At 53.1% G+C, this 25,729-nt stretch overlaps 16 protein-coding genes and 2 non-coding genes across 18 annotated transcripts; 11 read left to right on the top strand and 7 right to left on the bottom strand.

Annotated features, from left to right (window-relative positions):
• The first annotated feature begins 49 nt into the window (after positions 1-49).
• BJX67DRAFT_345448 (mRNA splicing protein SMD2) lies at positions 50-2,010 on the top strand. Its single transcript, XM_071028350.1, has 8 exons — positions 50-633; positions 681-713; positions 771-792; positions 870-967; positions 1,023-1,061; positions 1,124-1,139; positions 1,190-1,263; positions 1,312-2,010. Exons 1-8 carry the CDS (start codon positions 614-616, stop codon positions 1,352-1,354), a joined length of 345 nt encoding a protein of 114 aa, XP_070889364.1. The 5' UTR covers positions 50-613; the 3' UTR covers positions 1,355-2,010.
• BJX67DRAFT_345462 (uncharacterized protein) lies at positions 1,984-3,364 on the top strand. Its single transcript, XM_071028351.1, has one exon. It carries the CDS (start codon positions 2,165-2,167, stop codon positions 3,098-3,100), a length of 936 nt encoding a protein of 311 aa, XP_070889365.1. The 5' UTR covers positions 1,984-2,164; the 3' UTR covers positions 3,101-3,364.
• A 559-nt stretch (positions 3,365-3,923) lies between these two features.
• Positions 3,924-4,357, bottom strand: BJX67DRAFT_345463 (uncharacterized protein). Its single transcript, XM_071028352.1, has 2 exons — positions 4,335-4,357; positions 3,924-4,265 (listed from the first exon to the last, which is right to left on the bottom strand). The coding sequence occupies exon 2, from the start codon at positions 4,127-4,129 to the stop codon at positions 3,944-3,946; it is 186 nt and encodes a 61-aa protein (XP_070889366.1). The 5' UTR covers positions 4,130-4,265; positions 4,335-4,357; the 3' UTR covers positions 3,924-3,943.
• A 37-nt stretch (positions 4,358-4,394) lies between these two features.
• On the top strand, positions 4,395-5,137 carry BJX67DRAFT_378362 (carbonic anhydrase; the record flags this gene model as incomplete). Its single annotated transcript, XM_071032329.1, has 2 exons — positions 4,395-4,549; positions 4,612-5,137. 2 exons carry the CDS (start codon positions 4,395-4,397, stop codon positions 5,135-5,137), a joined length of 681 nt encoding a protein of 226 aa, XP_070889367.1.
• A 1,338-nt stretch (positions 5,138-6,475) lies between these two features.
• On the top strand, positions 6,476-6,558 carry BJX67DRAFT_t29. The gene has a single exon. It is a non-coding gene; the product is annotated as a tRNA-Lys (tRNA).
• Positions 6,559-8,044: 1,486 nt separating this feature from the next.
• BJX67DRAFT_370317 (hydrophobin family protein) lies at positions 8,045-8,587 on the top strand (the record flags this gene model as incomplete). The annotated part of the gene is made up of 3 exons (XM_071030903.1): positions 8,045-8,345; positions 8,401-8,480; positions 8,531-8,587. 3 exons carry the CDS (start codon positions 8,045-8,047, stop codon positions 8,585-8,587), a joined length of 438 nt encoding a protein of 145 aa, XP_070889368.1.
• Positions 8,588-8,664: 77 nt separating this feature from the next.
• On the bottom strand, positions 8,665-9,495 carry BJX67DRAFT_378364 (GNAT family N-acetyltransferase; the record flags this gene model as incomplete). The annotated part of the gene is made up of 3 exons (XM_071032330.1): positions 8,665-8,712; positions 8,777-9,328; positions 9,382-9,495. The coding sequence occupies 3 exons, from the start codon at positions 9,493-9,495 to the stop codon at positions 8,665-8,667; spliced, it is 714 nt and encodes a 237-aa protein (XP_070889369.1).
• Positions 9,496-9,780: 285 nt separating this feature from the next.
• BJX67DRAFT_378365 (GNAT family N-acetyltransferase) lies at positions 9,781-10,491 on the bottom strand (the record flags this gene model as incomplete). Its single annotated transcript, XM_071032331.1, has 2 exons — positions 9,781-10,040; positions 10,101-10,491. 2 exons carry the CDS (start codon positions 10,489-10,491, stop codon positions 9,781-9,783), a joined length of 651 nt encoding a protein of 216 aa, XP_070889370.1.
• A 516-nt stretch (positions 10,492-11,007) lies between these two features.
• Positions 11,008-12,045, bottom strand: zrfC (putative ZIP Zinc transporter; the record flags this gene model as incomplete). The annotated part of the gene is made up of 1 exon (XM_071028353.1): positions 11,008-12,045. Exon 1 carries the CDS (start codon positions 11,763-11,765, stop codon positions 11,010-11,012), a length of 756 nt encoding a protein of 251 aa, XP_070889371.1. The 5' UTR covers positions 11,766-12,045.
• A 607-nt stretch (positions 12,046-12,652) lies between these two features.
• aspf2 (major allergen Asp F2) lies at positions 12,653-14,397 on the top strand. Its single transcript, XM_071026675.1, has 3 exons — positions 12,653-13,371; positions 13,428-13,852; positions 13,907-14,397. Exons 1-3 carry the CDS (start codon positions 13,008-13,010, stop codon positions 13,946-13,948), a joined length of 831 nt encoding a protein of 276 aa, XP_070889372.1. The 5' UTR covers positions 12,653-13,007; the 3' UTR covers positions 13,949-14,397.
• On the bottom strand, positions 14,011-15,136 carry BJX67DRAFT_345470 (uncharacterized protein). Its single transcript, XM_071028354.1, has 3 exons — positions 14,679-15,136; positions 14,316-14,626; positions 14,011-14,256 (listed from the first exon to the last, which is right to left on the bottom strand). The coding sequence occupies exons 1-3, from the start codon at positions 15,006-15,008 to the stop codon at positions 14,124-14,126; spliced, it is 774 nt and encodes a 257-aa protein (XP_070889373.1). The 5' UTR covers positions 15,009-15,136; the 3' UTR covers positions 14,011-14,123.
• Positions 15,137-16,318: 1,182 nt separating this feature from the next.
• BJX67DRAFT_378369 (uncharacterized protein) lies at positions 16,319-16,816 on the bottom strand (the record flags this gene model as incomplete). Its single annotated transcript, XM_071032332.1, has 1 exon — positions 16,319-16,816. One exon carries the CDS (start codon positions 16,814-16,816, stop codon positions 16,319-16,321), a length of 498 nt encoding a protein of 165 aa, XP_070889374.1.
• A 1,031-nt stretch (positions 16,817-17,847) lies between these two features.
• Positions 17,848-18,679, top strand: BJX67DRAFT_345472 (uncharacterized protein). Its single transcript, XM_071028355.1, has one exon. The coding sequence runs from the start codon at positions 17,904-17,906 to the stop codon at positions 18,516-18,518; it is 615 nt and encodes a 204-aa protein (XP_070889375.1). The 5' UTR covers positions 17,848-17,903; the 3' UTR covers positions 18,519-18,679.
• A 438-nt stretch (positions 18,680-19,117) lies between these two features.
• CweA (putative GPI anchored protein) lies at positions 19,118-21,036 on the top strand. The gene has a single exon (XM_071026677.1). It carries the CDS (start codon positions 19,321-19,323, stop codon positions 20,857-20,859), a length of 1,539 nt encoding a protein of 512 aa, XP_070889376.1. The 5' UTR covers positions 19,118-19,320; the 3' UTR covers positions 20,860-21,036.
• Positions 21,037-21,597: 561 nt separating this feature from the next.
• On the top strand, positions 21,598-23,171 carry BJX67DRAFT_282462 (PhzF family phenazine biosynthesis protein). The gene has a single exon (XM_071026678.1). The coding sequence runs from the start codon at positions 22,005-22,007 to the stop codon at positions 22,986-22,988; it is 984 nt and encodes a 327-aa protein (XP_070889377.1). The 5' UTR covers positions 21,598-22,004; the 3' UTR covers positions 22,989-23,171.
• BJX67DRAFT_t30 lies at positions 23,104-23,191 on the top strand. Its single transcript has one exon. It is a non-coding gene; the product is annotated as a tRNA-Arg (tRNA).
• A 286-nt stretch (positions 23,192-23,477) lies between these two features.
• BJX67DRAFT_282480 (uncharacterized protein) lies at positions 23,478-24,132 on the top strand. The gene is made up of 2 exons (XM_071026679.1): positions 23,478-23,718; positions 23,791-24,132. Exons 1-2 carry the CDS (start codon positions 23,569-23,571, stop codon positions 24,043-24,045), a joined length of 405 nt encoding a protein of 134 aa, XP_070889378.1. The 5' UTR covers positions 23,478-23,568; the 3' UTR covers positions 24,046-24,132.
• Positions 24,133-24,218: 86 nt separating this feature from the next.
• BJX67DRAFT_378374 (thiolase-like protein) lies at positions 24,219-25,645 on the bottom strand (the record flags this gene model as incomplete). Its single annotated transcript, XM_071032333.1, has 2 exons — positions 24,219-25,098; positions 25,149-25,645. 2 exons carry the CDS (start codon positions 25,643-25,645, stop codon positions 24,219-24,221), a joined length of 1,377 nt encoding a protein of 458 aa, XP_070889379.1.
• Positions 25,646-25,729: the final 84 nt, after the last annotated feature.

The following is a 25,729-nucleotide window of genomic DNA, read 5'->3' on the forward strand; positions in this document are numbered from 1 at the left end:
TGATCTCCTTTTCCTGGAGACCCAAGCAGAACGCAGGTCAGCCCACCACCCCCCCCGAGACCTCGGACCACCGGCGCCGATTTTCCGACGATCATGTGACCTCATCCCACCACCAGTCGGCTCAGCTTCGTTTATTACCTTACTATTCAAAACACAATACCTCACTCTCCACCTCCTTAACCATGGCCCGCGTCCGTCTCCTCTAGAACTAGTTGGTCAGTACTAATATACGTATTAGGGCACTTACCAGTGATACCTTGAAATCTTGAAGCCTGACCTCTAACTTCCCGATGCAGTCGTCGATGGCAGAACTAGTTCTCAAAAGAACTAGTTTCTGGGAAGTGTGGAGGGTAACATTCAGAATGTTTACGGAAAGTAAAAATTCATCTCATCGGACTGGTGGGATGAGCAATTTTAAAATGGTTAGCCTGTGATTCGGAAAATCGGCGCCAGTGGTCCGAGGTCTCAGGGGGGTGGTGGGCTGACCTGTAGTCACTGGAAACAAGTTTTTCCGTACCGGCGTCATCCACGTGATCTGAAATCTGGAGCTTGATATCACTACCAATTCCAGCCGCGAGCGACAGACCAAACTGCAGCTCACACGTTCGACACCATGGCGGACGCAAACATCCAGTACGTCCCTTTTTGCTCTCTAGCACGATATATATTGACAATCGCAGGGCCCTGCTCCAAAAGCCTCGCGCAGAGTGCACGTAAGTCTCTTCGCAACCTTGCGCAAACAGCCAACAAGCTAACCCGCGGCCTTCTAGGGAATATGAAATCGCCCAGATCGTACGTTCCCCCGCAATCGCGATACTCGATCCCTGAAAAATAAGCTTTGATGGATGGATTGGGCTAATATCGTGCAGGAGGAGTATGAGCTGAGCAATGGTCCGCTCTCGCTCCTTCAGACGGCCGTGAGGACCAACACGCAGGTTCTGATCAGTCTTCGGTCGAATCGGAAATTGTGCGTTGCTTTTTGGGATTTTGATGTGTTGGATGGATGCTTACTGCTGGTGTAGACTTGCTCGCGTGAAAGCGTTTGATCGTCACAGTAACATGTATGTGCCGCTCTCGACATGTGTTCAATTTATGAGACATACTAACCAGCCGACTTGTTTAGGGTTCTCGAGAACGTCGTATGTCTTTTCCGAGGCACTTCCCAAACTGCATCGCTAATGATACTCAGAAAGAGATGTGGACAGAGCCGCAGAAGAGTGGCAAGGGCCGACCAGTGAACAAGGACCGATTCATTAGCAAGATGTATACTGTCCCTTCATCTGTATATAAACCTATACTAACGGTGTATAGGTTCCTACGAGGCGATAGCGTTATTCTTGTCCTGCTCAGCTAATAGCCCCAACTCGGTCCCGGATATCAATGTGGATTATTGGCATCTTCCCGGTTCGGAGTTCGGTTCTGGTTCTGGCTCTTCGTTGATTGAAATACCCGCGCATTGGGAAAGAAAAGTAACGGATGGATTGAGATGGCGCAGATCCGATCCTGTACCTTCGAGACGACTGGCACCGGTACTACTAGACAGATAATGCCGAAGAGAGGAGGCGGATCTCCTTCCGCACTCAGAGAGCGTTGGAGTGGCGGCGATACTGCCGCCTGACTGTGCAACTACGAGGTAGAATTCAAATCCTGGAAACACTTACGGACAGCAGCAAATTTTACTTTGTAGTCCTCAACAAGAACCGTAGAAGTCCTATCCGGTCAATTGACCGCTAACGCCAATTCCCAGGATTTATGATCGGCTCTTTCCATTCCAGGACCTAGAGTGCCCTTTGCTCTGAAACTATAAAATGCGATCGCACTCTTAGAAGTATTATAACAGAGTATCGGCGCATCCCGAATCGGCAGCTGGAGTGCAAGGCTCGGACTATCCCAAAGGAGAAGACAGGGACAGCGCAAGGCGATTGCCTCTTCGAGGCTTATTGCATAGCCCCCAAGCTTGGGCCCACCCAATTCATGCATGACGGGAATCGGGTATAAGAACAACAACCTGACTGCTTAAGTCCGCTAGAGCCTGTGGCTTACAGTCTGTGGCTTACGGCCGTTCTATACAAGCCTCTTGCATGCCGCCCTCGAGAATATTACCCCCCGTCCTTTACCTTTAACTCCAACATCGGACTACCCTTGTCCGCCTTTCATTTTAAGCATGAACGTTGGAAAAAAATCCGTCCCCTTCAAGGCAGACCGCGACATCCCCGCCCTGGACGGCAAGGTCATCCTCGTCACCGGGGGTAACATCGGTCTGGGCAAGCAGAGCGTCCTCGAATACGCAAAGCACAGTCCTGCAAAGATCTACCTGGCCACGCGCAGCGCCTCCAAGGGCAAAGCCGTCATTGACGAGATCCAAGCGCAGCTGTCCAAGCCCGCGAACATCGCCCTGCTCGAGCTGGACCTCGCCTCGCTGGAGTCCGTGAAGAAGGCGGCAACTACTGTCCTCGCGGAGTCCGAGCGCTTGGATATCCTCATGCTCAATGCGGGGATTATGGCTGCGCCGCCGGGGCTGACGAGCAATGGGTACGAGGTGCAGTTTGGCACGAATTATATGGGCCATGCGCTCCTTGCGAAGATGCTTATTCCGCTGCTTGAGAAGACGGCTGCTCTGCCCAACGCGGATGTCCGTGTTATCGCCGTGTCTTCGCGCGGCCACATGTATGCGGCGAAGCCGGAGGGGATCAAGTACGACACCCTCAGAACGAAGGCAGACAGTCTTGGCGCATACAGGCGCTACGGACAGAGCAAGCTGGCGTTGATCCTGTGGGCGCGACAGGCCGCGAAGCTCTATCCGCAGTTTACAGTTACATCGATACACCCTGGCGTGGTGCGCACGAACTTGATGAACAATGCGACGGGGTCGCCACTCATCATCCGCATCCTGGGGAAGGTTGCGACCAAGGTTGTCACGCCCGTGGACCAGGGGGTAAGGAACCAGCTTTGGGCGTCTGTTGCGAAGGGCGTGAAGAGCGGCGAGTACTACGAGCCCGTTGGCATCGGGGGGGCAGCGACGGATCTGGGGAAGGATGAGAAGTTGGCGGAGAAGCTTTGGGAGTGGACGGAGGGTGAGCTGGCATGCTATTTAACCTAGGTATACATTCAGCATCCGGTAACGTTATCTCGTCTTGCCTAGTATATGCGCCCGCGTAAGCTTAAAGGGGAATGCCAAGTGTGTCGAGATCTTTTAGGGCTACGTTTCAATAAAGCCTTGGCCTAACAGGCGCTCCCTTTCTCCTTCTACGACAGCGGCATCGGGCACATCGACGAGGCAGGCGGGAAGATCTTCGCAACTAGCCCAGAGACGAAGACGATTCTCCAATAGCCGATGACGGAGTACAATGACACATGTGTTGCTCTTTCGAAAGGAGCGTGAACTCGTGTCTTCGCTGACGGACGGTCCCTTCGAACCACGTATACAGGGTTCTTTCTGATCGGTTGCCATCCTTGTAGCCTTTTTACGACAATCAGACGGATAGAAGTGATGCAGGGACGTGGATAATCATCTCAACTTCATCATTGTCCTCCAGACAGCAGGGTTTCGGGTCCTTACCATGGTACAGAGTGTCGGTGTAATCACCGAGAATCCTGATAATGAAGCTGCACTACGCCGCAAAGTTATCTATGGTATTGACCGAGGCCCATTGCTTGAGTGTTCCGAAGCCGCAACCCCGACCCAGGTAACCGCCAACCCCGCAGACCGAGTCATCGTCGGTCTCGACCCGAGCAAGTTCAAAGAGTTTCTATCTAGGAGCCAAGCTCGCGCGACTCCTGTCCCTTACCGTCGAGCTGAGGAATTGCATCTTCAAAGAGAAAACGCTGGTCATTCCATTCCAGCAGCTAAACGGCCCTGGGTTGACAGTCGTCAAATTCGCTGGGCTCATTTGCGCAGCCCAAGGGCTGGAGTAATGTCAATCTTTGAATCTGAAATTTATTGTTATCGTGGTAGAACATTTGTCGACTTCGCGCGTTGCTGTCGTTGTATCGATTTTCCCGGGGTCGACCGAAACGTTACTAGAGCGAATCCCGAAACATCACGAAGACACCCACCAGACAACATCATCCCGGCCGCGAGCCCCAAACGAGAGTGGACACTCCATGCATTCGCGCGATGAGCTGTCATCCGTGGGGGCAGAGAGTTGACGAAGAAAGCCAGGAAGATCAGCAGCGATGGATCATCCCAAAGGGGAGTCCGGTAAACCTTGAATCACGTGTCCTTCCAGCTCTCTGAGCTTCCTTCGCGGGTCTTTAAAGATGCAGTGCGACGCCCCGTGGACTCGACAATGTTGCGAAGACTGACCACTCGCTTGCCCCTCCGTCCCCCAAAGAATCTAACTTCTCTCTCCCCTCGATCCTTCGCCTTGCCATACTGCACCGACCGCCCCACGATGCCTGATCCCTCCGACACCCAAGGTGTCATGCGCTATCTAGAGCAATCCCACGACAAGATCTTCGAGAGCAATCGTGCGTGGGTTGCAGCGAAGAAGAATGCTAACCCGGATTTCTTCAAGAAGCTTGCAGCTGGGCAGGCCCCTGAATACCTGTATGCCCCCCTGTCGTATCTCCTAATTGAGATTCCTTGCTAAAATCATCCAACACCACCAGGTACATCGGGTGCGCAGATAGTCGTGTCCCCGCGAACGAGATCATGGGCCTTGATGCTGGCGAGGTCTTCGTCCACCGTAACATTGCCAATGTTGTCCCCACAATCGATTTGAGCTCCATGTCCGTCATCGAGTATGCCGTTCAACACCTGAAGGTGAAGCACATTGTTGTCTGCGGTCACTACAACTGCGGTGGTGTCAAGGCTGCTTTGACCCCCACGGATTTGGGGATTCTCAATCCATGGCTCCGAAACATTCGCGATGTCTACCGGCTTCACGAGCAGGAGCTCGATTCCATAACAGATGAGAAAGCCAGGTTTAACCGGTTAGTCGAGCTGAACGTTCTCGAGTCCTGCCGCAGCGTTATCAAGACTGCTGTCGTGCAGCAGAGCTACGAAAAGAACCATTACCCGATTGTGCACGGATGGGTCTTCAATCTCGAGGACGGACTGCTCCGTGATCTGAAGATCGACTTTAAGGGGATATTGAACGATATCAAGAAAATCTACGACCTTACCTCCTCATAGACTAAATGAAGAACGAGGTTCGATATGCTGTTTCAGGGACGGAGTAAAGGATAGGAGTTTTCTCAGTCTCAACGCGCGATACAGTTGAACCCTTAATTTAATGAGCCCATATCAAATACCAATCGTGGCCATGTCTTCAATTAGGGTCGGTGGGATAGCTTCGTTCGTCTGCTCGCAGCCCTTCCGGCACCTTCGCTTCGAATCACCTCACAATCGGATGCAGAGTGCCCCGCGTCGGGCAAACAGGGATCCCTGACCTGTGCTCGGAAATTGGCGGGTGCCGGACTTTTCGGAGACCTGATTCGAGCCACTAGCAAGTCCTTGGCGAGAAATTCTTTTCCTGACTGTTGCATGGAATGGCTGTCAAAGACCTCAGAGCTCGATCGAGACCCACGGAACTCAGCCGTTCAATGACCCACAGCATCCTTCAGAGTATATCCTACGAAGTACCACATGGCCAACCAGCCCAGGAACTTAATAACAATTATCCCGTGATGGTATATCAGCACAGTACCTAATTTTATGTCAAGAAACTCATTAAAAATCACTCCCAAAAGGACACCAATTCCATCGACATGTGCAACCCCCTGCCCAAACTCCCTGATTCCCTGTGGAGATCTCCGGGAAGCGTACCCGACCAATGAAATACCACTGAAAGCAGACCGAATTCCCTTAAACGACTTAGCGTCTTCATGGGAAAGCGAGAGGAGGAAGATGATGAGGAGCTGGTGGTTGCCCTTGACAGAGGTCGCCATGTTTAGAAAGCTCTCACTTGGATTCAGCGTTCTCTCTATTGTCAAGGATGTAGGAATTAGGGAATTTACAGCTCGTGGGCCACCGTGACCCTAGTTGTTGTGTTCCATATTGACATCTCGTCGTTACTCACGGGTTCGGGGTCTCGACACTGGCTCTGGACTGAGTGCGAGGAACAACATCCGGCTGCAATAATGACAGCGCCCGGCAAGGGTATCAGCGATAGGAGAATGGCTCGCAGACTTGGCGAAGGCTCCGATTACTAGTCTCCATCTGCCTCAATTGTGTTTCCTCATGCACTAAGTATTTCTGTGCACCGAGTTGAGTAAAATATATCATCCCCTAGAATAGTGTCTAATATCACGCACAACCCCCATATCGAGCTTAGCAACGGCAGAATGTCCTGGACAGGAAGGTGCTAACTGCCAGATGTGGTTCCTGTTTCCTTCTTTTCTTGGAAGATCTATATCCGCAAGAAGGGGAAGGTACGACTGGGCTGAGGAGAGGCAGGAGCGAGGACGGCCTGCAGACACCGTGGCTTAAAAGTTCCTTCTATTCATTAAAATCCCAGTCAGTCGATCAGTCGCCCGGTTAGCTCAATGGCAGAGCGTGTGGCTTTTACGTAAGCAGAAACCTCAAGGTTGTGGGTTCGAGCCCCACATCGGGCGGTCGTCTTTCTTTTTTTTTTTTCCATCCCCCTCGTCACTGCAACATCTTTTACCAAAAATGAGGACTACTGACTCCTTCTTGAGATATACTATTTTTATCGATCTCTTGCCGTTAGCCTAACTAATTAGATAAATGGGCCCTCAAACAAACTCGATAAACAAGGATTACAGCCGTTTCATCCAGTAGCTCTTCACCTTAGGGCTTGCGGACTCTAACCCACAGCTTGTCTATGAGCAGCTGGATATCGCGTATATACAGCCTTAGATGTGAATGCGATCCCATAAACGTGTACCTAAATAAATAGGAGCCAAAGAAGATGATACGGTGATCATTCTGTTGCATCTTTGGAATATTGGTGACTTCGATAGTTGTCCCAAAATGCCAATCCAAGCAATGGGAACTTATATTTACCGGCATGGCCCCATGTATTCAAAGTTCGGTCAATCCATGTTGCCGATTCAGATTTCCACCGCACCGTGAACTTCCCAGCAATGCTACTGCTCGTGGCTGACTGCAAGTCAGAGACAGCTACCGGTGTACCTTATGAACAGTCGTGGAAATCCCATATACATGGCTATCAGACGGCCAAGATATCTCGCAAGGAAAGGGATTCCGAGTCATGACGGCCACCTGGAGACACTCTGTGACTCCGGGATTTCTCTACCTCTTGTTCAGGTGATAAAAATATACTACATATTGGTTCGCGGTCGAAATGTCGCCGTTGGAAACGGTTGAAGCGACGGTGATTGCCGTCTTCGTAATCGAGAATGAGAAAACTGGCACCACTCTGTCGAGGGCTTTCAAGGTCAGGTCTAGACTCCTAGTCCAGTCCTGTCAATCGATCTGAAAACGACAAAACGCAGATCGGGAGGAGCCCGTAAGGGGCGGTTTGGTTGGGAACTCAGTACACTGCAACCCTAATCGCAGGGTGTCTTCGCCGAATTGGGATTGACGCCTAACCGGAGACACCAGTGGTACTCCGTCGTCATCACGCATGCAGAAGCAGTAGCTGAAAACGGGGTATTATTGGTGAGATGTCCAGGCAGAATTCCCCCTTCCACAACTTGACTCGTGAGTAAAGATGGAGGGAGAGCGCACCCCACAGAAAGACCAACCAGTCGTCATCAAGCATAAACTCGGAAATTATTGAATCGCCTCCTGGATCATCCCCCTTTCGTGACTAAAGTATGTTCACAACATTCTTCACTGCCCAAAGCGGTTGGCTCGTGGAATGCAAGGCACGGTTGAACCAAGGGATATCACGCCCAACACGACCATCTTTCTAAAACAGTCATTAAACACCACGGCGATCAGTATTTTGGGATCCGCTGTTTTCGGCCTTGTCGAAACAATGTACAAACAAAGCCCAAGCATTTATTGCGCCACCGTCCTCGACTTTCTTTCTCCCTCATCCTCTCTGCACTCACCAACTTACCATTTCTCCTCCTCCCTTGAAGCCAAAAAACCAAGAAACAGAAATTCACAATGAAGTTCACATTCGGAGTCGCCGCTCTCTCCCTCTTCGCCGCCACCAGCGCATTCCCCAACCGCGAGACCCAGCAGGAAAAGCGCTTCCCCATCCCCGACGGAATGACCGTCGGCGAGGGCAGCTCCAAGTGCGGTGACCAGGCCCAGCTCTCGTGCTGCAACGACGTCAGGTACGGGGGTGACTCCACCGTTGTCGCTGATGGCATCGCCGCGGGCCTTCTGAGCAACCTGCTCGGTGCTGGATCTGCGGCCGAGGGCCTTGGTGCGTTCAGCCAGTGCTCCAAGCTCAATGTTGATCGTAAGTTCTGTTGCCGTTCGTCCAGGATAGATCCAAGGTAACAGAGTATATCTAGTCCTCATCGGCCTCTCGGATATCCTCAACCAGCAGTGCAAGCAGAATATTGCCTGCTGCGCCAACAGTCCAGGCAGCGCGGTAAGTTCCTTATTACTATAGATCTCATTCTACGAGCTAATCATGGATAGGACGGTGACCTTGTCGGCGCTGCCTTGCCCTGCATTGCCCTGGGCTCTATTTTGTAGATTCTCATTTCCATTTCTGCGTTACTGGGCCCTTACGCTGGACTTCAGTTAATGTAATAATAATAAAACGGCTGCCATCAGTTTTCGCTTTCATGCTTGACCGGTGGTCGAATCATACAATATAACTACTTAGTCAGTGAACTTGGAGCATATCATCGTACAACAAAGTAAAAAAGAAGGCCAACTCACCGTGCAAATGTCCTTCCCATCCACACACTCAATCTCACTCACCAACTCAAACCCCAACTTCTCATAGATCAGCAGATTCGGCATTCCCTTCGAACTCTCCAGGTAGCATGGCATCCCTTCCGCATCCGCTCTCTGCGTAACTGCCTCGACCAACCGCCTCCCAACGCCCCTCCCGCGCATCTCAGACCGCACCGCAATCACGTTACAGAAGTAATAGCCCCGCGTGTTGGTCCATATTTTCGCGTGCATCCGCGCCTGAAGCTCCTTCCACTGCCGATACCTGTGGAGACGGAGTCCGCCTCGGCCAGCGTAGCGGATGTTCGCGAGGAGTTGGCGGAGGGAGAGGAGGCAGTCTTGGGCGCGGACGGTGAACGGGGTGCGAGAGGTGGTTGAGAGTGGCAGGTGCCACCAGCAGATTCCGATGATGCGAGACTCTTCGTCGCTGCCGCTTTTTTTTAACGAGGTGACTTTGGCGACGTAGATGGGGGCGTTGATGCTTAGGCCGTGGAGGAAGTGGGCGGAGAGGGAGGCTGCGTTGCGGGCGATATTATACTCCACCAACTTAATTTGGGTGTATGGGATGGAAGAGAATGGATGGTACATACAGATGATTGGTCGAACATGTAGCGGAAAAAAGGGTCGTCGGCGAAGACGGTCTGGATGCATTCTACGGCCTCCGGAATGTCCGACTTTGTGAGCGGGAGGATGTGGATGTCCATGATCTCGAAGTATACAATTGTATCTAACTCGAACTCAATAGAGCGAGAGCACGTCCAACAAGTACAGCAAGTACAGCACGTATATTAATATTCCACGCAATTGCCGTCTAACCAGTCCAGGCAACTAGACGCGGAACAGCGTCACTGTACAACCTCCTGTAAGGTGTTCTCCCCCACGCCTAGATCGTCGGTTTCAACGTTAGACTCCATTTGGCAGGTTGTGCCGGCAGCTTCGATCCATTGGCACGAAATACACAAGGAAGAGCCATCTGTGCATCCATCTGATCAGCCAGATGAGTAAGGGAGCGGATCGCGCACCATCAGCGTCAGGACTTGCTTTCCCTTCCCTCCCAATCGCGTGTAGTCCACTTCCACCTTCTCCAGCTCCTTCCACCCCAGCTTCGCATAGACCGGGAATCCCTCCGTCGAGGCCTCGAGGTAAATCCGCCTCTGCTCCCGGTCCGCTCGCTCCATGCCCCAGCGGAGGAGTGCCTTTCCGACGCCCTTCCCTTGCGATTCGGGGCGGCACGCCAGGTATTCCAAGACTTCGGTCGTTAGCAGCTCAACAACGGAACGTTAAAAAGCGAGAAGGGTAGACAACATACGAATATCATCATCCCGTCGATGCGGCCTCCCCCTCTCTGTCAAAATATTAAAGAATCCCTCGTAAGCCTCCCTATTAGTCCCCTCGGGCAGCTCCGGCCCCGCCCGGTCCTCCTCCGCCTCCGCCGCCTGCCTCGCCAATTGATCTCTGGGGAAAACCCACCGCGCACATCCGACTATAGCCCCCGAGTGCTCATCGACGGCGGCGAGAACGTGTGTCTGCGGGTGTGCCAGTTTCTGTAAGTATCGCGCGTGCTTCAGCGCGTGGACCACATCGGCTCTGGCACTGCCGAAGACGTTGTTGAAGAAGCCTTGGCTGGAGAAGCTTTGGATGTTGATTTCCGCGAGCTTCGGGGCGTCCGCGGGGTTGGCGTAGCGGATTTGGATGTTCATTCTCTTCTCTTTCTTTCTTTCTTGATATTATTTTTTTTTTTTTTGGGTCGGTGTTGTGTTGACGGAAGATGGGCTTTTAAAGTACGAGGGTGGGGGCTATTATGACTCAGGCATCGACTCGCCATTACGAAAATGGACTGGGCTGTATGAGCTACGCTGAGGAGAGTGGAATTGAACCAGTGGACACTAATATTGATGACCTAAATTATCGATACTGAGAACTCGCGGATTGCGATTTCGATGACCTGCAGATGGGCTGTGTATGATCCCTGTCGTTCTTATGTGAGCGACGCCACGAGGGACGGATATATAGACCCCGCCCTATCACGGAAATATAACGCACCTGCCAACCAAAAAGAGAAATGAATTGCCCTGACTAACTGCTCCAAGTAACACCTGAAATTACATCAGATTTGGAATTTTAAATAAAAAGCCCGAGTCTGCGGGTTGGTCACGAGATGCATCGTGAAACTCCATCGCAGTCTGCTATTTACAGGGTCCGTCGATATGCTAAGGATCTAAGCCCATTTTCCCAGAACACCCATCAGAACCATCCCAACAACCAGCGACATCCCGCCCGCGGCAACGCGTCCGATCGGCGCATTCATCATTTCCCCGCCTTCGATCACCCAGTCGCGTGCCCACATGTCAACCAGACCAACCCAAACGAGAATCCCCGCGGAGAGCGCGTCAAGCGTCCCCAGCGCGATAAGCGTCTCCCGCTCATTCCCGTTGAACGTGTGGAGGACTCCGAGTCCAATGGCCATGCCAATGGGCGTGATGAGGGCGAAGGCACAGGCCATAAGAGCCTTACTGGGGAATACGCGACCGGGGAGGAGGGCGATCCGGGCGCCCAGCGCTAGACCTTCGAAGAACTGGTGAAAGACAATGACTACGAGGAGGGTCTTGTAGAAGGAATCCCCGGCTACGACGAGGGTCAGACCGATGAGGATGCTGTGGAAGATGACTCCGGCTTCCATGACGAGAACGGAAAGCTTGGTGTTGGGGTACGTCGGGTCCCCAACGTGATGGTGGCCGAAGCTGGCGAGGGTGCCATGCTGATGCTCCTGCGGAGTCTGTTCGGCCACAGTCTTGGAGGAGACCCCTGAGTCGGTTTCTGTCGCTTGTAATGGCGCGGCTGGACGTGCGGTACGGGCGAGGATATAGCGGTGGCCCAGGTATTCTGTCAGGAAGGAGAGGAAGATACCGGCCATGACGACGGCGGAGGTCGTCGCCTCATATTCAAGCTCACCGAGACATTCGTTCCCGAACATAAGGTCTGCATGCGTATAGAGCTGATCTGGTTACCTTCTCGTACCTCCGCTCTGACTGCGACCAACTTACATGGATGAATGCTGTGGAAAGGATGACTCCTGTGCCGAATTGCTTGACTACTGTCAAAACCCATGTGTTGATCGACGCGGACGGGAGCTTCACGAGAGCCATAGGGAGGAAAACACCAATGGAACTGGTGACGAGGACGACAAACAGTGTCCCAATACGCAGAGGGACATCATAGTCTCGGGACCGAAGGCCGCAAGAAGAACTGCTGCCGCTCTCTGATTCTCCGGCGCCGACGCAGTGCCTATACTGTGGGTTAGCATTGGGACCATGGTGGACAGGATGTCGTGGACGTACTCTACACCGGCGTGGAAGTGACAATTCTGGCTTTGCTCCTCTTCAGTATGCTCATCAGAATGCCCATCAGCGTGCCCATCGGAGCGCTCCGAGTCGGTTCCTTCTGTGATGTCGGCTGTTTCGCCCTCCGCCAAGACCCGAACATCGTTTCCTTCAGAATCAACACAGTACCTAACCCGGGTTAGTTGGGGTCAGGAAGGGAGAGATGGCCATACTGTTGGTCCCCGTGGGAGTGGCAGTCTGTGTACTCGGAGGGTGGATCTCCGGTAGAAGGATTCTCGAGGAGGACCTGAACCTCCTCGCCATTTTCGGCAATGCAGTACACGTCGTCGCCGTGTTTGTGGCAGTCGGTGATCGAAGCGGCACGAGCGAGGCCCGCAACGGCAAGAACGGGAAGAAGGATCCTCATGGCAAACTATACCGAGCGGACGGAGTCTATGCTTGACCTGCTGAAAGATCTGGGCATGCAAACTGGCTGTATTTAACAGCCCTGTCCACAAGGTATCTCTGCGTCAAATCGTGAGATGGGCCCAGAAAAGTCTTCTCAACATCTGTTCTACTCTGAGAGGGGAGCATCTCACATTCCCACTAACTCCCAAGGTACACTGCCCAGCCTTATTGCCAAGGAGTTGCTTCGCGATTTCATGAAGTTTTCCATCCCCAGGGTCCCCTCGCGCGCTTGGCTTCTTGGCGGAGCGTGGAATGCAAGTGATGCCAGACACCCGATGCCATACAAGCAGTGCGAGCCATGCGAGGAATCCAAGAAATTGTATCTCTTGGGCATCCCGAAGGTACTCTCGGCTGGAGGCAAAGCCAGAGGTATAAATACTGTCACGATGGCGTGCCTGCATCCCCCCGCAGACCGGCTGAGCTAAATCATGAAGTCCAAAATGCAATTCCTCGCCCTTGCTCTGGCCCTTTCTGCGCCCATTGCGGCTCTCCCCGCTGCCCAGTCCCCTAAGCCATTGGAGGACCCCGTCAAGGCCCCTTTTCCTATCCACCACAGCTGCAATGCTACCGAACAGCGTCAGCTCGCCACTGCCCTCCAAGAGACCGTCACCCTCGTCGAGCACGCGAAAACTCATATCCTTCGCTGGGGGAACGAGAGCGCCATCTATCGCAAGTACTTTGGCGACAGGCCCTCGCTCACGGCCATCGGTGCCTACGACATCATCATCAACGGGAACCCCGAGAACGTCCTCTTCCGATGTGACAACCCTGATGGAAACTGTGAACTTGAGGGTAAGCTCGAACAAAAGTTCCCCCTATGCTTGTGTACGCGGAAACTGACTACATAGGCTACGGCGGGCACTGGCGTGGCGAGAACGCCACCGACGAGACCGTCATCTGTGAACTGAGCTACACAACCCGTCGGTCCCTGACCACAATGTGCGCGCAGGGCTACACGATCTCCGAGTCCGAGACAAACACCTTCTGGGCGGGCGACCTGCTCCACCGCCTGTACCACATGCCGGCTATTGGGCAAGGCCTCGTCGAGCACTACGCGGACGGATACGATGGCGTTCTGGAACTCGCTGGAGGAAACCGGACAGAGGCTGTGCACGACTCAGAGACACTGCAATACTTCGCTCTGGAGGTGTACGCTTATGATGTCGTTGTCCCTGGCATCGGATGTGTCGGTGGTCAGGAAGAACACGGCGATGAAGAGTCTGAGGAGCCGCCCTCTCAGGATGAGGATGATGAGGTAGAGGACATTCCTGATGTGAGTGAGCCTCCAAAGCGTACTTATACACTGGCGGTTATTGACAACGAGTAGAACTGCCATACCCACGAAGGTGGAGAGCTCCACTGCATTTAGGGACCGTATGATGCACCAGCTTCCAGGCTATACAACAGATTACGGGCGAGGCGCATCCTCTCATCGATGCATACGATATATGACTCCCCATCATCATCATCATCATCATCATCATTGCATCAAAGCACGAAATAGAAATTCCAATACGCCATATCGTAACATAGCAAATTAGTACTTAAGGCTTCGCGCCTTCCACATCCGGTGCCTTCTTGACAAGCAGCGCCGCATACATCGCCCTCTCCTGGTATTCCGAGTATCGGCGAACAAACTTCAAGAAAGGGAACTTCCAAAAGACAAGCGTAACGAGACTAAACGAGAGGTTGTTAGCACGCACTCTAGAACCGCGGGAGAAGAAGAAGAAACGCACGCAAGGAAGATATCTACGATCGCGCATCCAATCGCGAGACTCTCAACGCTGACGCTCACCCCTCCACCAGTTCCGCGACCTCCACCACCACCACCACCTCCGCGACCTCCACCCTTCCGTTTCGCGAAGCGGCCTCCCTTGCTGCTGTAGAACGTGACCGTGACAATTAGGGCTGCGGTAAGGCCCAGACACAGTAGGGTTTTGATCAGAATGTAGTAATGCGACCCCCTCGATGGCCTGGGGTCAGACCGCGATCTCGAGATGGGGAAGTAGAGATCTATGCCGAGGGTTACGAGGACTCCAAGCGCGCCCTTGTGCCGTCAGCAGCTTTCTTTCTCAACTGAAGGACAGAAAGTGTCTTACAAAGATAAGATTTAGTATGACCACAATCCTTAACCCCGAGTCTGGAGCAGCCCGAGGGATTAGGGCACCGCAGAGACCGACGATCGTCGCGGCCGACATCCATGATAAGAGTCTGGGGGTTTGCATGCATGCGTACTGTTCCCCGGCAGGCTGCGTTCTGCCTGTGATATTTGAGACGAGGGTTTTGAAACTGGTCGTGATTTCTGGAGCAGGATCGCGGTTGTCGTCGTCGTTGTCGTCGTTGCTGTTATTGTTCTTTGCTGGCGCAGGGGAGGGGTCTCGTAATGGACGATGCTCGTCGAGCGCCATGTCGTTCGGTCCGAATTTCATGATGGAGGACTCAATCAGACGATTACAGAAACCAGGTTAAATTATCCGAGACTCTGAAGAAAGAAGGGAGAGGCTGAAAGTGGGCGCTGAACCCTTTCCCTCCTAAATAATGGGTCTCCCAACGAAAGCCCAGACGCCAAGATGGCTTCCCTTTGAGATCTTCCTCCGCCATCCAATCATCCCGCTGTCAGCCCCAGCTGAACGCCTTGCTTCAGGTTGTCTGTGGCTTGTGTCGGAGTTGTCCTGCACAGCCATGGCTTTGGCTTCAGTCTTTTGGTGGAGACGTGCTCGTGTTTGTCGCTTGGCGGCCCCTCTGATATCTCCGTTCTGTTTTGCTGGCATATCATTCGCGTGAAACTCCAAAAAAAGGAGGAGGATCACCATCAAAGAGCGGCTGAAAGGAAGTCAAAGCTCATCAATGCCCAATCAGGATACAAGCCTCATTTTCTTCCCATCCAGGGTCTGCCCTGAGCAGATGCGCAGTGCCCTCCATCAACTCGCAGATCAGCGCCCGTCATGAACCCACTTCCATCGGCCAGCATGTTCACCGTCGGGCTTTGAAATCCTCTGGGATGCCTCGTCTGCCGAGGAGCGCGCCTCCCATCCACGTGTCTTCGACCTCAGGCTTAGCCCCGAGCAGGGCGTCTGTCATGGTTGTGTGGATGTACTACCTCATTGCGTTCGTGGCGCTCAAGAAAGAAGACGGAGAGGACGGACGTACCCTGCGGATAATAATGTGTTGACACGGACGCCGTGCTGACCCCATTCCTGGGCGACGGAGCAGCACGTCTGGTGGACGGCGGCTTTGGAGGAGTTGTAAGCCGTGCACGTTATCCCATGTTGCCGTCAACATCCCTTCTCCGGATGAGATGAGAGCCGTAGCGAGGAAGTAGACACACTCGATTCGCAATCTGCTCTGACATCGACGCAATCATCACAATATCGTGGGATCTTAACTTATGGGTCATGGTCTCAATGAGACCCTGTGGAGTCCAGCTATCACGGCCTCTCCCCGGGTTTATTAAAAATCTTGATTGACTCTAATGGCTGTCGTTGTATATACACTTGTGAGGAAATGGTGACGACCTAGTAGGAGATTAGTAGGTGTCTCTAGTTGTAAAGATGATCTACGTGCTACATATGGAACGATATAAAGCAGGGCAACTCCATCTTGATTTCATTAGGTAGTATAGCTAACAAAGGGAAATCAAAACCTCGGGAAGGGGGGAGGTTGACACATACCTTTTTTTTCCGTTTCAATCTTTAAGAACTTGAACCAATTCAAGAAGAATAAAGATCACTCCCGCCAGCTAAATAGTAAGATCTTTACTAGTCAACCTACTCGGATTCACCTTCTCCGCAAAGAACTTCAACCGCGAGAGATTCACATCCCTCTTCTCCAACGGATCACTAATAAACCACCCCTGCACCGGAATGGCGTCGACCCCATGCTTAGAAAACAGCACCCTCATCCACGCCTCATCAAGGTCCCACACCAGCGCCGGGAAATCAACCATGAACCGGACGCGCACGGCCGGACGATCGACAAAGGGGGTCATGGCCCAGTGCACGGGGACAGGGATGCCGTCGTAGATGCTGAGCAGGCGCTCGGCCATGGTGATGGAGACGTGGTCTGCGAGCTGGGGGTCTGGTTCGCCGGGGAGGTCGCGCCAGAAGATGACGGGGTAGTTGTTGGGGTGCCGGATTAGGTCTGCCGTGGGGATTTTGCGGGAGCGCGAGAGCTCGTTGTGCAGGGTTTGGCACTCGGGGCAGAGGCCTCTGGCTGTGTTGCAGATTTGCGGATTCATTTTTGGGTTTGGTTGTTTTGAGATGAGGAGATGGTTGGCGTTGTTCTGGGGGATTCTAGTTGATATTTGCTTGCTATATATACAGTACTAGACAAAGAGGATAGCCTGGAAGCTAATTGTTGGGAAGGTCATTGTCTATATTAATGTGTACAATCTTTGTCCGTTTTCCTTGTAGATGAGGGTCAGGATGTTCAGAACAAAGGACTTTGTGAATGGAGATGTATGGTCTGGCAGTCTCAGGTACAAAGCACAGTAAATAGATGCATTGGTCTACGTCCAAGGCTTTGATCTAGCTGAATTTTGACCAAGGTACCTGGCCGGCGGCCGTCTACATAGCGACTTGTATTCCTGTCCGTGGGAATACTGGACTGTTGACAGTTTATTTGCCATAACAGGCACCTCGAGAAGGATTAAACGCCCGACTGGAAAATCCGTCCTTTTGAAACTTGTTTTTCTCGGGCAAGACAATGCATTCAACATTCTCCACGGCATATGAGCTGGAATCAAGGGGCCTGCGCCTGCTAATTATCCCTTCGCTCACCCCTGTGGTCCTGAATTCTCTGTAGGAGGAATGCAAAACTCATTTAACCTTCATGTTTCTCTCGAATAAAACAAGAATTTGGCTCAGCGCCTCATGGATTTTGCCTCGAGGGATTGAAAATGTATCAGAGTTTGACGGAATGGGTGGGTTTTTTTCTCTGTCTGTTAACTGGAGGTATGTAGTTTGTACAGTGAGTGAAATTTTTGGTTGCTATGCAGAACGGACGAGGTACACACTTCGCTGATTAGAGTATTTCTCTGGTGAGGGACAATTAATCGATTAATCCAGTGGAGTCGACGGTTCGAAGTTCTGGAAGTCATACAGAGATGCAGTGGATAATTGCCATGCCAACACTGCATGCAGACAAAACACTGCGCAAGGAAGCTGCCGCCGTTGAAGACCGACTCAGTCTTGCTTGAGCCGAACCGCAGCTCTAATTTATCTACACTACACTACGCTACACTACACTACGCTCAGTTTTGGATCTCCCTGGTTGATGTTATTCGCGCTCTGCTTGCACATACCACACACATACATACGTCCACCATGGCAGACAAGAGTGACGAGCCTTCCAAACAGACACCGTCTCCGACATTCTCACCTCCCACACCCTCGCCACCACCCTCAATCACAGAAGAAGCAGAGATAACTCCTGCAACGGAATCCTCAACCGCCCTCGTCGTCCAAGAAAAAGTCGACGCCGACGCGGGAACACCCACTGCTGAACCACAGCACCCGCCAACGCAACAAGTACAAGACTACGACCCTTCCATCGGCGCAAAACCATACTCTCCCTTCTATCGACACGCAACACCCTCCTCAAAGCTGGGACAGCTCACTTCGCACCGGAAATGCTCGCGGAGCGTCGGGATGGTCACGAGCCCAATTGATGATGTCGAGGGTGGTGGTGGCGGTCGTCCGCCGCCGTGGCAGAGGCTCTACGATGGCGAGAGAACAGGTCGGGAGTCGAAGTTGTGGGTCCAGGAGAAGAGATACTGTGATTGCCTGAGTAGGTTGGGGAAGAAGCAGCGGATGGCTGTGAAGATCGCGATCGCGGTTGTGATTCTGGGCAGCATGGTGGCCATTGCGCTGGGAATTACGGCTGCAGTGGGCGGAGGCGTTTGGAAGGGAGACCATCAGCAGGCGCGGTTAGGTTCTTGACCTGCGTTTTGCTCATCGCGAGTTGTACATTACTTGGTGCCTTGGTGCCTTAATACCTTAGTGCCTTGTGCGAGCTGGTTCGGGGTCGGCCGGCCACGTGACGCACAGAGCTAAATAAATACGCCGGATTTTCGAAGTTTTTTCATCCTTCTCCCTTTCTCCCTCACATCGAAAAGCTAACAGAACCTGCCACGACCGTCGTCCAGTTAATCTCACGGCGACGCGTTGCCTTCGACCCTCGGGTTGATCGGTTCTGGAGAACAATATCTTCCTTGACAGGAAGTTTCCGTCTCGTTGTGTCCGCTTGAGTGAGGGCGATGAGAGGGGAATGTCGATGATGGGAGACATTTCGAAACAGACACAGCTGTCTAAGTATGCTGTAGATTCTAGTGACATCAGCTAAGTATTGTAGTTATTCAATGGGCCAAACGCGTCGTCGCGTCGGTCATCTACCTTCGGAAGGGGCATCCCTTGACCTGACCAGAATGTCAACTCGCTGAACGAGCAAAGCGTGGAACTGTTAAAACCATAACCTTCACTCAGTCTCATTCCTCAGTGCATTCTTGCCAGGAGTCTGCATGCCTGGACGTAGTGTTGCCCTGGTGTCGACATGCCACTCGAAATACCTTCGCGTACAGCTCGTGATAAAAGGTGCTGCGATGACCCGGGCCAAGTGCTCGAGTTGGTTCAGAGGCAACCTTTCGATATTGTTCTGTTTCTGGTTGTTTTTGCTGTTGGCTACTGGCCGAAGTCGCTCATTTATTGAATACAATATCACGAACAACGACAACGAAGCTACAAGATGAAGGGCCTACACGGTGGTATTCCTTTGGCCATCCTCGCCGCCACCGCGCGTGCCCAGGTCGATGTTACCGGAGGGAGCATTGTCGCTCACCATAGGAGGAACGAGGGTCCTCACGGCGCTACCGTCATTGGAGGGCCATCGGGCGTTGATGTTGGTAACACCGCCGACATCCCCACTTTGAACGAGTTCAGCTCGTCAGTTGACGAAGCATACACCGATGACCACTCTGTTGATGTGGACAAGGACACCTTCATCGGCGGAGGGCACTGGCGCCGTGGCGAACGCACCGATGTTCTCAGTGGACCTGGAGGCGTGGATGTGGGAAGCAGCGCCTCTATCCCCACTGTGAATGAGTTCTCGTCTTCATTCACTGGCAAGTACAAGGATGACCACTCTGTCGACGTGGACAAGACGACCGTCATCAAACCGTCACACCATGATGGATGGGAAGGATGGGCGCACCGCGATGGCCACGCTGCTTATGGATTCCATCACCCGAACCACCAGGCTCGCAATGACGACCCCGCCAATGTGATTGGCGGCCCTAGCGGTGTTGATGTCGGCAATAGCGCGGATATCCCTACGCTCAACAGCTTTTCCAGCTCTGTTGATGAGACATACGACGACGACCACTCCGTGGATGTAGACAAGACTTTCATCGTCAAGCCCGACCACCACCACTGGAGGGCTCGCGCCCAGCGCCAGGGAGGGGAGGACACCACAATTCTCGGTGGTCCTGATGGCTTGGACTCCGGCAACGCCTTTGGTGCTACCACAGTCAACAGCGTGGACACTGCGACTAGCGAGGCGGTCGACGACGACCACTCAGTCGAGATCGAATCTCACGATGTTATCAAGCCTGATTATCACGGGCGGCCACATTACGAGGGCCACGGCGATGGACATGCGGAATATCACTCTAATTCGAAGCCTGAAGCTCAGGCCCCTGCCGAGCCTGGCTGTACCAAGGTCCACGAGGTTGTTCACACCGTTACCCGCACCCGCACTGCCACTGCCACGGAGACCGCCACTGCATACCCCCAGTACGGGTCAGAAACCGGCTCTCAGGGGTGGGCAGACTCGCAAGACCCCAAGGCGGACAGCCACAACTCCGAAGCCTCTGGCGAGAGCTCAAGCCAACAGTACCCTCACCCGCCTGCCCAGCACAATGGCATGGGCAGCCAATCCTCTGTTGCTACCCCTATCCACCACGGATCCCAGGCGGCTCCCACCCCAGCAGGCGTGTACCACAACCCCGCCGGCTCGGCTTCGTCCTTCTCCATGATTCCCGTGTCCGTCCCGAGCGGTACACCCCGCGTCCACGGTTCAGTTATCGTGGCCTCTAGTAGCACCCCGACGTCGTCGGCAGGCTTCCGCACCAGGCCCACTGGTGCCTCCCCAGAGGAGAACCACCGCGCGTCGCCTTCCTCGCATGGTGCTGTGACATTCACCGGCTCTGCGGGTCACGTCTCTCCGGCCTCTGGTACCTTCTCCGTTCTCTGCGGTGTTTTCGCCCTTCTGGCTTTCGCTTTGTAAACATGTTGTTTTCCCCTGTTGCTCTCGACTGGTGATCCGTCTGCACTTAGAAGGCGTTTCGATCGTTCTGTTGCAGCTGGTCGATGTCGCGGTTAATGTTCATCAAGTTCTGTGTTCTGGTGTTAACTAATGTGATGTACTGGGTACGACTGCGTCTGTTTTCTCTACAATCAATCGTGCTCCCATACGGGTAATATCGAGTGTTCTTGTATTGCTCTGCTGTTCGAGAGGAGGAAGGGCTCAGTAGGCGGCCACATCTCCCGAGAGGGCGGTGTCGAACGCACCTGCCTGTATCTTGGCACGGCCCGGGGGTGGATCGCACCTTCCGCATTAATCACTGTTGCAATTGAGCTCCCCAATGAAGCCAGGACCCGTGCCGTTCTTGCCTCCTTTAACATGGCAGGTTGCCTCGACAACGTTCACTTATCGCTGCTGTCTATTTTAGAGAATGCCTCCTGGTCCAGAGCCCTGGAGGTCGGTCGTACCTTCCACGTTCGGGATGTATAGATATTGCAAGCGAAGGAGGAAAGTGCAACCCATCTATGAATCAATCGGGTCGAGGACATATTTCTGATGGGCTGGCGAGGTAGTTGAGTGCCGTCCTCGGCTATGGCGACAGTACAGTGTATCTTCAGGAGGCTGCAAGTTTCCGTCAGACTTGACTGTTCCAGGATATTATCACTTTAGAGGGAGGGAGACCCTAATATAGGGAGCACAATTACGTACTTCTTGTCGACGGTGAGGATATGCATTTTTGGGACGCTGCCAGAGGAGTAATGTTCACTGCGTGAAGGAGAAGGCAGGAGATGAAGGCCACAGTCTGTCTCGCTTCCTCCACGGAGAATTTGCTGACTAAAAATTTTGAACAGTCAACGGAGGACTACCGGTTATTATCTAATCAACTCATCTCGCCTCGTTCCAAGATAGGAATGATTGGAAGCTCGCTGATGCTGAATACGAGATGGTCATTTATAATACACCAATCTCGAATGATGCTCTTGCATTTCTCAGCCATGACGGTGTGGCTTGAGGTTGTGGTGGATGGGGGTATAAATTCCCGGAACACTGCCTTTTATTCGTACATTATCTTTTCTAGTCAATAAACTCCACTCGAGATCATTGTTCGTCAATCGCTCTTCCTTCAAATGAGTCGCCTCCTATACTCCGTTGTCGACGTCTTCTCTACAATACCATACAAGGGCAATCCCCTCGCCGTCGTCCGCAACACCACAGACTCGCTGACGAATACTCAAATGCAGTTAATAGCCCGCCAGTTCAATCTCTCGGAAACGACGTTCATATGTCCCCCAACAAAGCCAGGCTCCACCTACCGACTTCGCTCATTCCTCCCTAACGGCGAGGAGGTCTTTGGAGCTGGGCACAATTCCCTAGGAGCCTGGTGGCATATTGCAAACTCCGGGCTTGTGAAAGTCGATGACAACGCGGAGTCTAGCGTATTTCACCAAGAACTCGGTGACACTATTCTCCCAGTCGATGTATCCAGGTCGGCGGCGCAGGGTGGATTCCTTATCACTATGGAGCAGGGAAGGCCTCTGTTCTTGGACAAACATCCGGATACATCAACGCTCGCGGAGGCGTTGGGCATCGCAGAATCTGACATTGGATTCGAACATGAGGGGAAGTCTCTCTTTCAGCCACAAGTTGTGACTACCTCTCCGGCGCGACACCTTCTGGTTCCTGTCCGGGACAAGGAGACTCTGAACCGCATTGACTTCTCCAACCAAGATGCTTTGACTCAGGAATTGGCCAAGACCAACAGCTACAACAGCGGGGTATACGCGTTCACCCTCGTTGGGAGCGACCATGACATACTGAGATTGGAGGCTCGTTTCTTCAGCCCTGGGATGGGAATGGAGGATCCCGCGACCGGTTCAGCAGCTGGCCCACTGACTGCGGTCTTGGTTGAAAACAACATTGTGCGTGCTTCGGAAGATGGGAAAGTTGAGATCCGGGTTGTGCAGGGGTTGAAGAAAGGACGAGAGTGTGTAATGGGATTGCTGGGAACTCAAGCACAAGGGTCAGGGGATTTTCAAATCAGGATTTCGGGAACCGGTGTGCTTGTGGCGGAGGGAGATTTGGCGGTACCATCTTCTGATCTCAGCTTCTAGATGAATCTCGTTCAAAATAATGCAAATCCAATTCTTTGACCGGCGGTCGAAGTGAATGCAAACAGAAAGAGCTCTGGCTATAAAGAAAAGAGTTGACACGCAACTATGCATCATCGGCCGAGTGGCCTAATGGTAAGGCGTTGCTTTCCGGTTCCTGTAATGGAAGCCAGCAAAGATTGCGCGTTCGAGTCGCGTCTTGGTCGTTCTTTTTTTCAGTTTTCATTTTGGCCCCCATGAAGAACCCCCAATCTTCCTCTCCGCTTTGTTGCTGATCTTCTCGTTTTTCCCTCAGAACGATGACGCCACGCCGCACTCACGATTCCTCGTGCACTCACTTCCCGCATCTCTGGGCAGTGCTGCTGACGCCCAGCTTCTCCAACCAACAAGATCACCAACATGGATGGTCAACAATGACGAGGCCAAGCCCATACCGGCCATGTTATGGTCGATATTCAAAACAAAGCCCCGCTCCATCTGCTCAGGTTTCCAGGACACCACCATCCACGGTCCTTCTTCTTCCTTGTCCAGTACTAGTAATCCCATTCAGTGAACTTCACCAAACTACACTGGAAATACCACCATGAGCAGCAACGCCCCAAGCCAATGGGCCGAGGACAAACTCGCCGAGTTCGAGGGCAACATGGAGCGGCTAAAAAAGGAACATCCGGAGTGGAACATCGACATGGAGAACAAATGGTGGGTTCCTGTTGTGAGTCTCGGCGATCGTCTTGTACGTCCTCCTCCTTCTCCAGCCTGATCTTGTCTCCTTCATACTGGCCACTTGCTAAATGTCCCTCTCTAGAACTCGCTTGATCAAGAGACGCGCGACAAGATTAGTGCCTCTGCTGCGAAGCTCTTCGAGCACAACTTCGACCCCGAGGCTGTTGCTGGATATCGCGAGGAGGCGAAGAATATCCTTGCGGGGTACCCGGAGGTTCGAGAGCAGATTCTGGAACAGATGTTGTCAAATGAGGTGGGTTTGGCTCGTGCGCGGGAGTTTGCCCTGGCCGAGTCGGCGGCTGGGAGGGAGCCGTTTGCGAATGTCCAGAAGAAGTAGGCGACTGGCGGTGTTTTCCCGTTGAAGGGGGTTTTACATGTGCTGATAAATGGGTATCCTGAGTTTCTTCCACGGCGGGGACGCCGTTAAGACCCCCCTGCTCGGAATAGCGGAATCAGTACCTACAGAACACATAGCATTTTGACAGCTAATACAACTTCACGTATGACTAACTAAATCCGCGCAGTAAGCTTCTGCACCGTATCCAAAGGATAATCGGACCGCGTGCGGCTGCGAACCTGCTCTCCATCCGCGGGCTTGATAACCCGCGCCTCAGTGGCAGGGTTATATCCAACCCCAGCGGCACGAATGACCTCCGCATCAGACAACTTGGGGTTTTCCCCCCCATCCGCGCGCTTATAAACCGTGACAACAACCGCGCCTCCAAGGCCGAGATTGTGCTGCAGTGCGACGGATGTGTTCTCTACCAGACGGTTATTCGCCCATCCCCGCAACTGCCATGTCAACTCCGCGCACTGTGCAAGTCCTGTTGCGCCAAGCGGGTGGCCCTTTGAGATGAGTCCGCCAGAAGGGTTAATCACGGGTCCCTTGCCGCCGTAGGTGATGTCGCCGCGGCGGACGAGCTCGTGAGCTTTACCTGGTTCTGAGAAACCAAGGCAGTCGAGGAGGATGAGCTCGTTTGCTGAGAAGCAGTCGTGGAGTTCGCAGACGGTGACATCCCGGGGCGTGACGCCTGCTTCAGCCATAGCCTCCTTTGCTGCGCGCTGGGCCATGCCCCAGCCTACGAGGTCGATTGCGCTTCCCGAGTAGACGGAGGGTGTATCGGTGAGGAGTTGCTGGCCTGCGATGAGGATGGCTTGAGATTTCAGATGCGGGCGAGCGTCGAGGAAATCTTGCGATACTACTACGGCTGCAGCAGCTCCGTCGCTGGTCGGGCTGCACTGGAGTTTTGTCAGGGGCGGGTGAATCATGGGAGAGTCGAGGATCTCTTGGAGGGTATATGGCGTCCTGAATTGCGAGTAAGGGTTGCGCTGGGAGTGCTCGTGCGAGACTCGGGCGATTTCTGCGAAGTCCTCTGCTCTGGCGCCGTATCTAATACATTGTTAGGGGCGATGGGGCACTGCTGAGAGATAAGGGCATACTTCTTCATATACTCAACGCCCGCATTCGCGAAATATTGCGCATTCCTCGGACTCTGATGCTTGCCGTGTGTCTTTTCCATCAGAGCCGTGGACGGTCCCACAGCACTCGGTCTATCGTCCCAAACACTCTTAATCGACCCCGGCCGCATCTGCTCGAATCCAATAACGAGCACGCAGTCCGCGCCTCCATTCTTCACCATCGTCCGCGCAAGATGCAGGCCCGCTGAGCCCGTTGCACATGCATTGTTCGTGTTATAGATCGGAATAGCGGTTTGTCCAAACTGGTAGAAAATGCGCTGGCCGGACGTCGTATCGCCGTAGCAGTAGCAGGCGACACCGGCTTCCACATCATCGTAGGTGATTCTGGCGTCTTGCATCGCTTTCACGCCGGCTTCGTAGCCGAGCTCGGGGTATTCCCTGATGCGGCGGGGTTTGAGGAATTGGGTCATGCCTACGCCGAGGACGTAGGTGGGGATTGAGGGCTTGGTTCGCGGCATGGTGTGTGTTCTAGGAGAACCTGTGTGCCTGTATTGTTTTCTTTACTTTCCTTTCCGATAATGATCCTAGGAAAATTATGGATC

This window comes from Aspergillus lucknowensis (assembly GCF_044049455.1).
Source record: "Aspergillus lucknowensis strain CBS 449.75 chromosome Unknown BJX67scaffold_6, whole genome shotgun sequence".
In the NCBI taxonomy this organism is placed as follows: domain Eukaryota; kingdom Fungi; phylum Ascomycota; class Eurotiomycetes; order Eurotiales; family Aspergillaceae; genus Aspergillus; species Aspergillus lucknowensis.

Excerpts from the sequence above, each read along its gene's own strand:
- CweA (XM_071026677.1), top strand. The coding sequence starts at position 19,321 with ATGAAGGGCCTACACGGTGGTATTCCTTTGGCCATCCTCGCCGCCACC.
- aspf2 (XM_071026675.1), top strand. The coding sequence starts at position 13,008 with ATGAAGTCCAAAATGCAATTCCTCGCCCTTGCTCTGGCCCTTTCTGCG. Across the intron at positions 13,372-13,427 it reads TGGAAACTGTGAACTTGAGG|GCTACGGCGGGCACTGGCGT; the intron begins GTAAGCTCGAAC and ends CTGACTACATAG. Across the intron at positions 13,853-13,906 it reads AGGTAGAGGACATTCCTGAT|AACTGCCATACCCACGAAGG; the intron begins GTGAGTGAGCCT and ends GACAACGAGTAG.
- BJX67DRAFT_282480 (XM_071026679.1), top strand. The coding sequence starts at position 23,569 with ATGAGCAGCAACGCCCCAAGCCAATGGGCCGAGGACAAACTCGCCGAG. Across the intron at positions 23,719-23,790 it reads TGAGTCTCGGCGATCGTCTT|AACTCGCTTGATCAAGAGAC; the intron begins GTACGTCCTCCT and ends GTCCCTCTCTAG.
- BJX67DRAFT_282462 (XM_071026678.1), top strand. The coding sequence starts at position 22,005 with ATGAGTCGCCTCCTATACTCCGTTGTCGACGTCTTCTCTACAATACCA.
- BJX67DRAFT_345448 (XM_071028350.1), top strand. The coding sequence starts at position 614 with ATGGCGGACGCAAACATCCA. Across the intron at positions 714-770 it reads AAGCCTCGCGCAGAGTGCAC|GGAATATGAAATCGCCCAGA; the intron begins GTAAGTCTCTTC and ends GCGGCCTTCTAG. Across the intron at positions 1,264-1,311 it reads GACCGATTCATTAGCAAGAT|GTTCCTACGAGGCGATAGCG; the intron begins GTATACTGTCCC and ends AACGGTGTATAG.
- BJX67DRAFT_345472 (XM_071028355.1), top strand. The coding sequence starts at position 17,904 with ATGGCAGACAAGAGTGACGAGCCTTCCAAACAGACACCGTCTCCGACA.
- BJX67DRAFT_345470 (XM_071028354.1), bottom strand. The coding sequence starts at position 15,008 with ATGAAATTCGGACCGAACGACATGGCGCTCGACGAGCATCGTCCATTA. Across the intron at positions 14,627-14,678 it reads TCATACTAAATCTTATCTTT|GGCGCGCTTGGAGTCCTCGT; the intron begins GTAAGACACTTT and ends TGACGGCACAAG. Across the intron at positions 14,257-14,315 it reads ATCGTAGATATCTTCCTTGC|TCTCGTTACGCTTGTCTTTT; the intron begins GTGCGTTTCTTC and ends CCTCTCGTTTAG.
- BJX67DRAFT_345462 (XM_071028351.1), top strand. The coding sequence starts at position 2,165 with ATGAACGTTGGAAAAAAATCCGTCCCCTTCAAGGCAGACCGCGACATC.
- BJX67DRAFT_345463 (XM_071028352.1), bottom strand. The coding sequence starts at position 4,129 with ATGACAGCTCATCGCGCGAATGCATGGAGTGTCCACTCTCGTTTGGGG.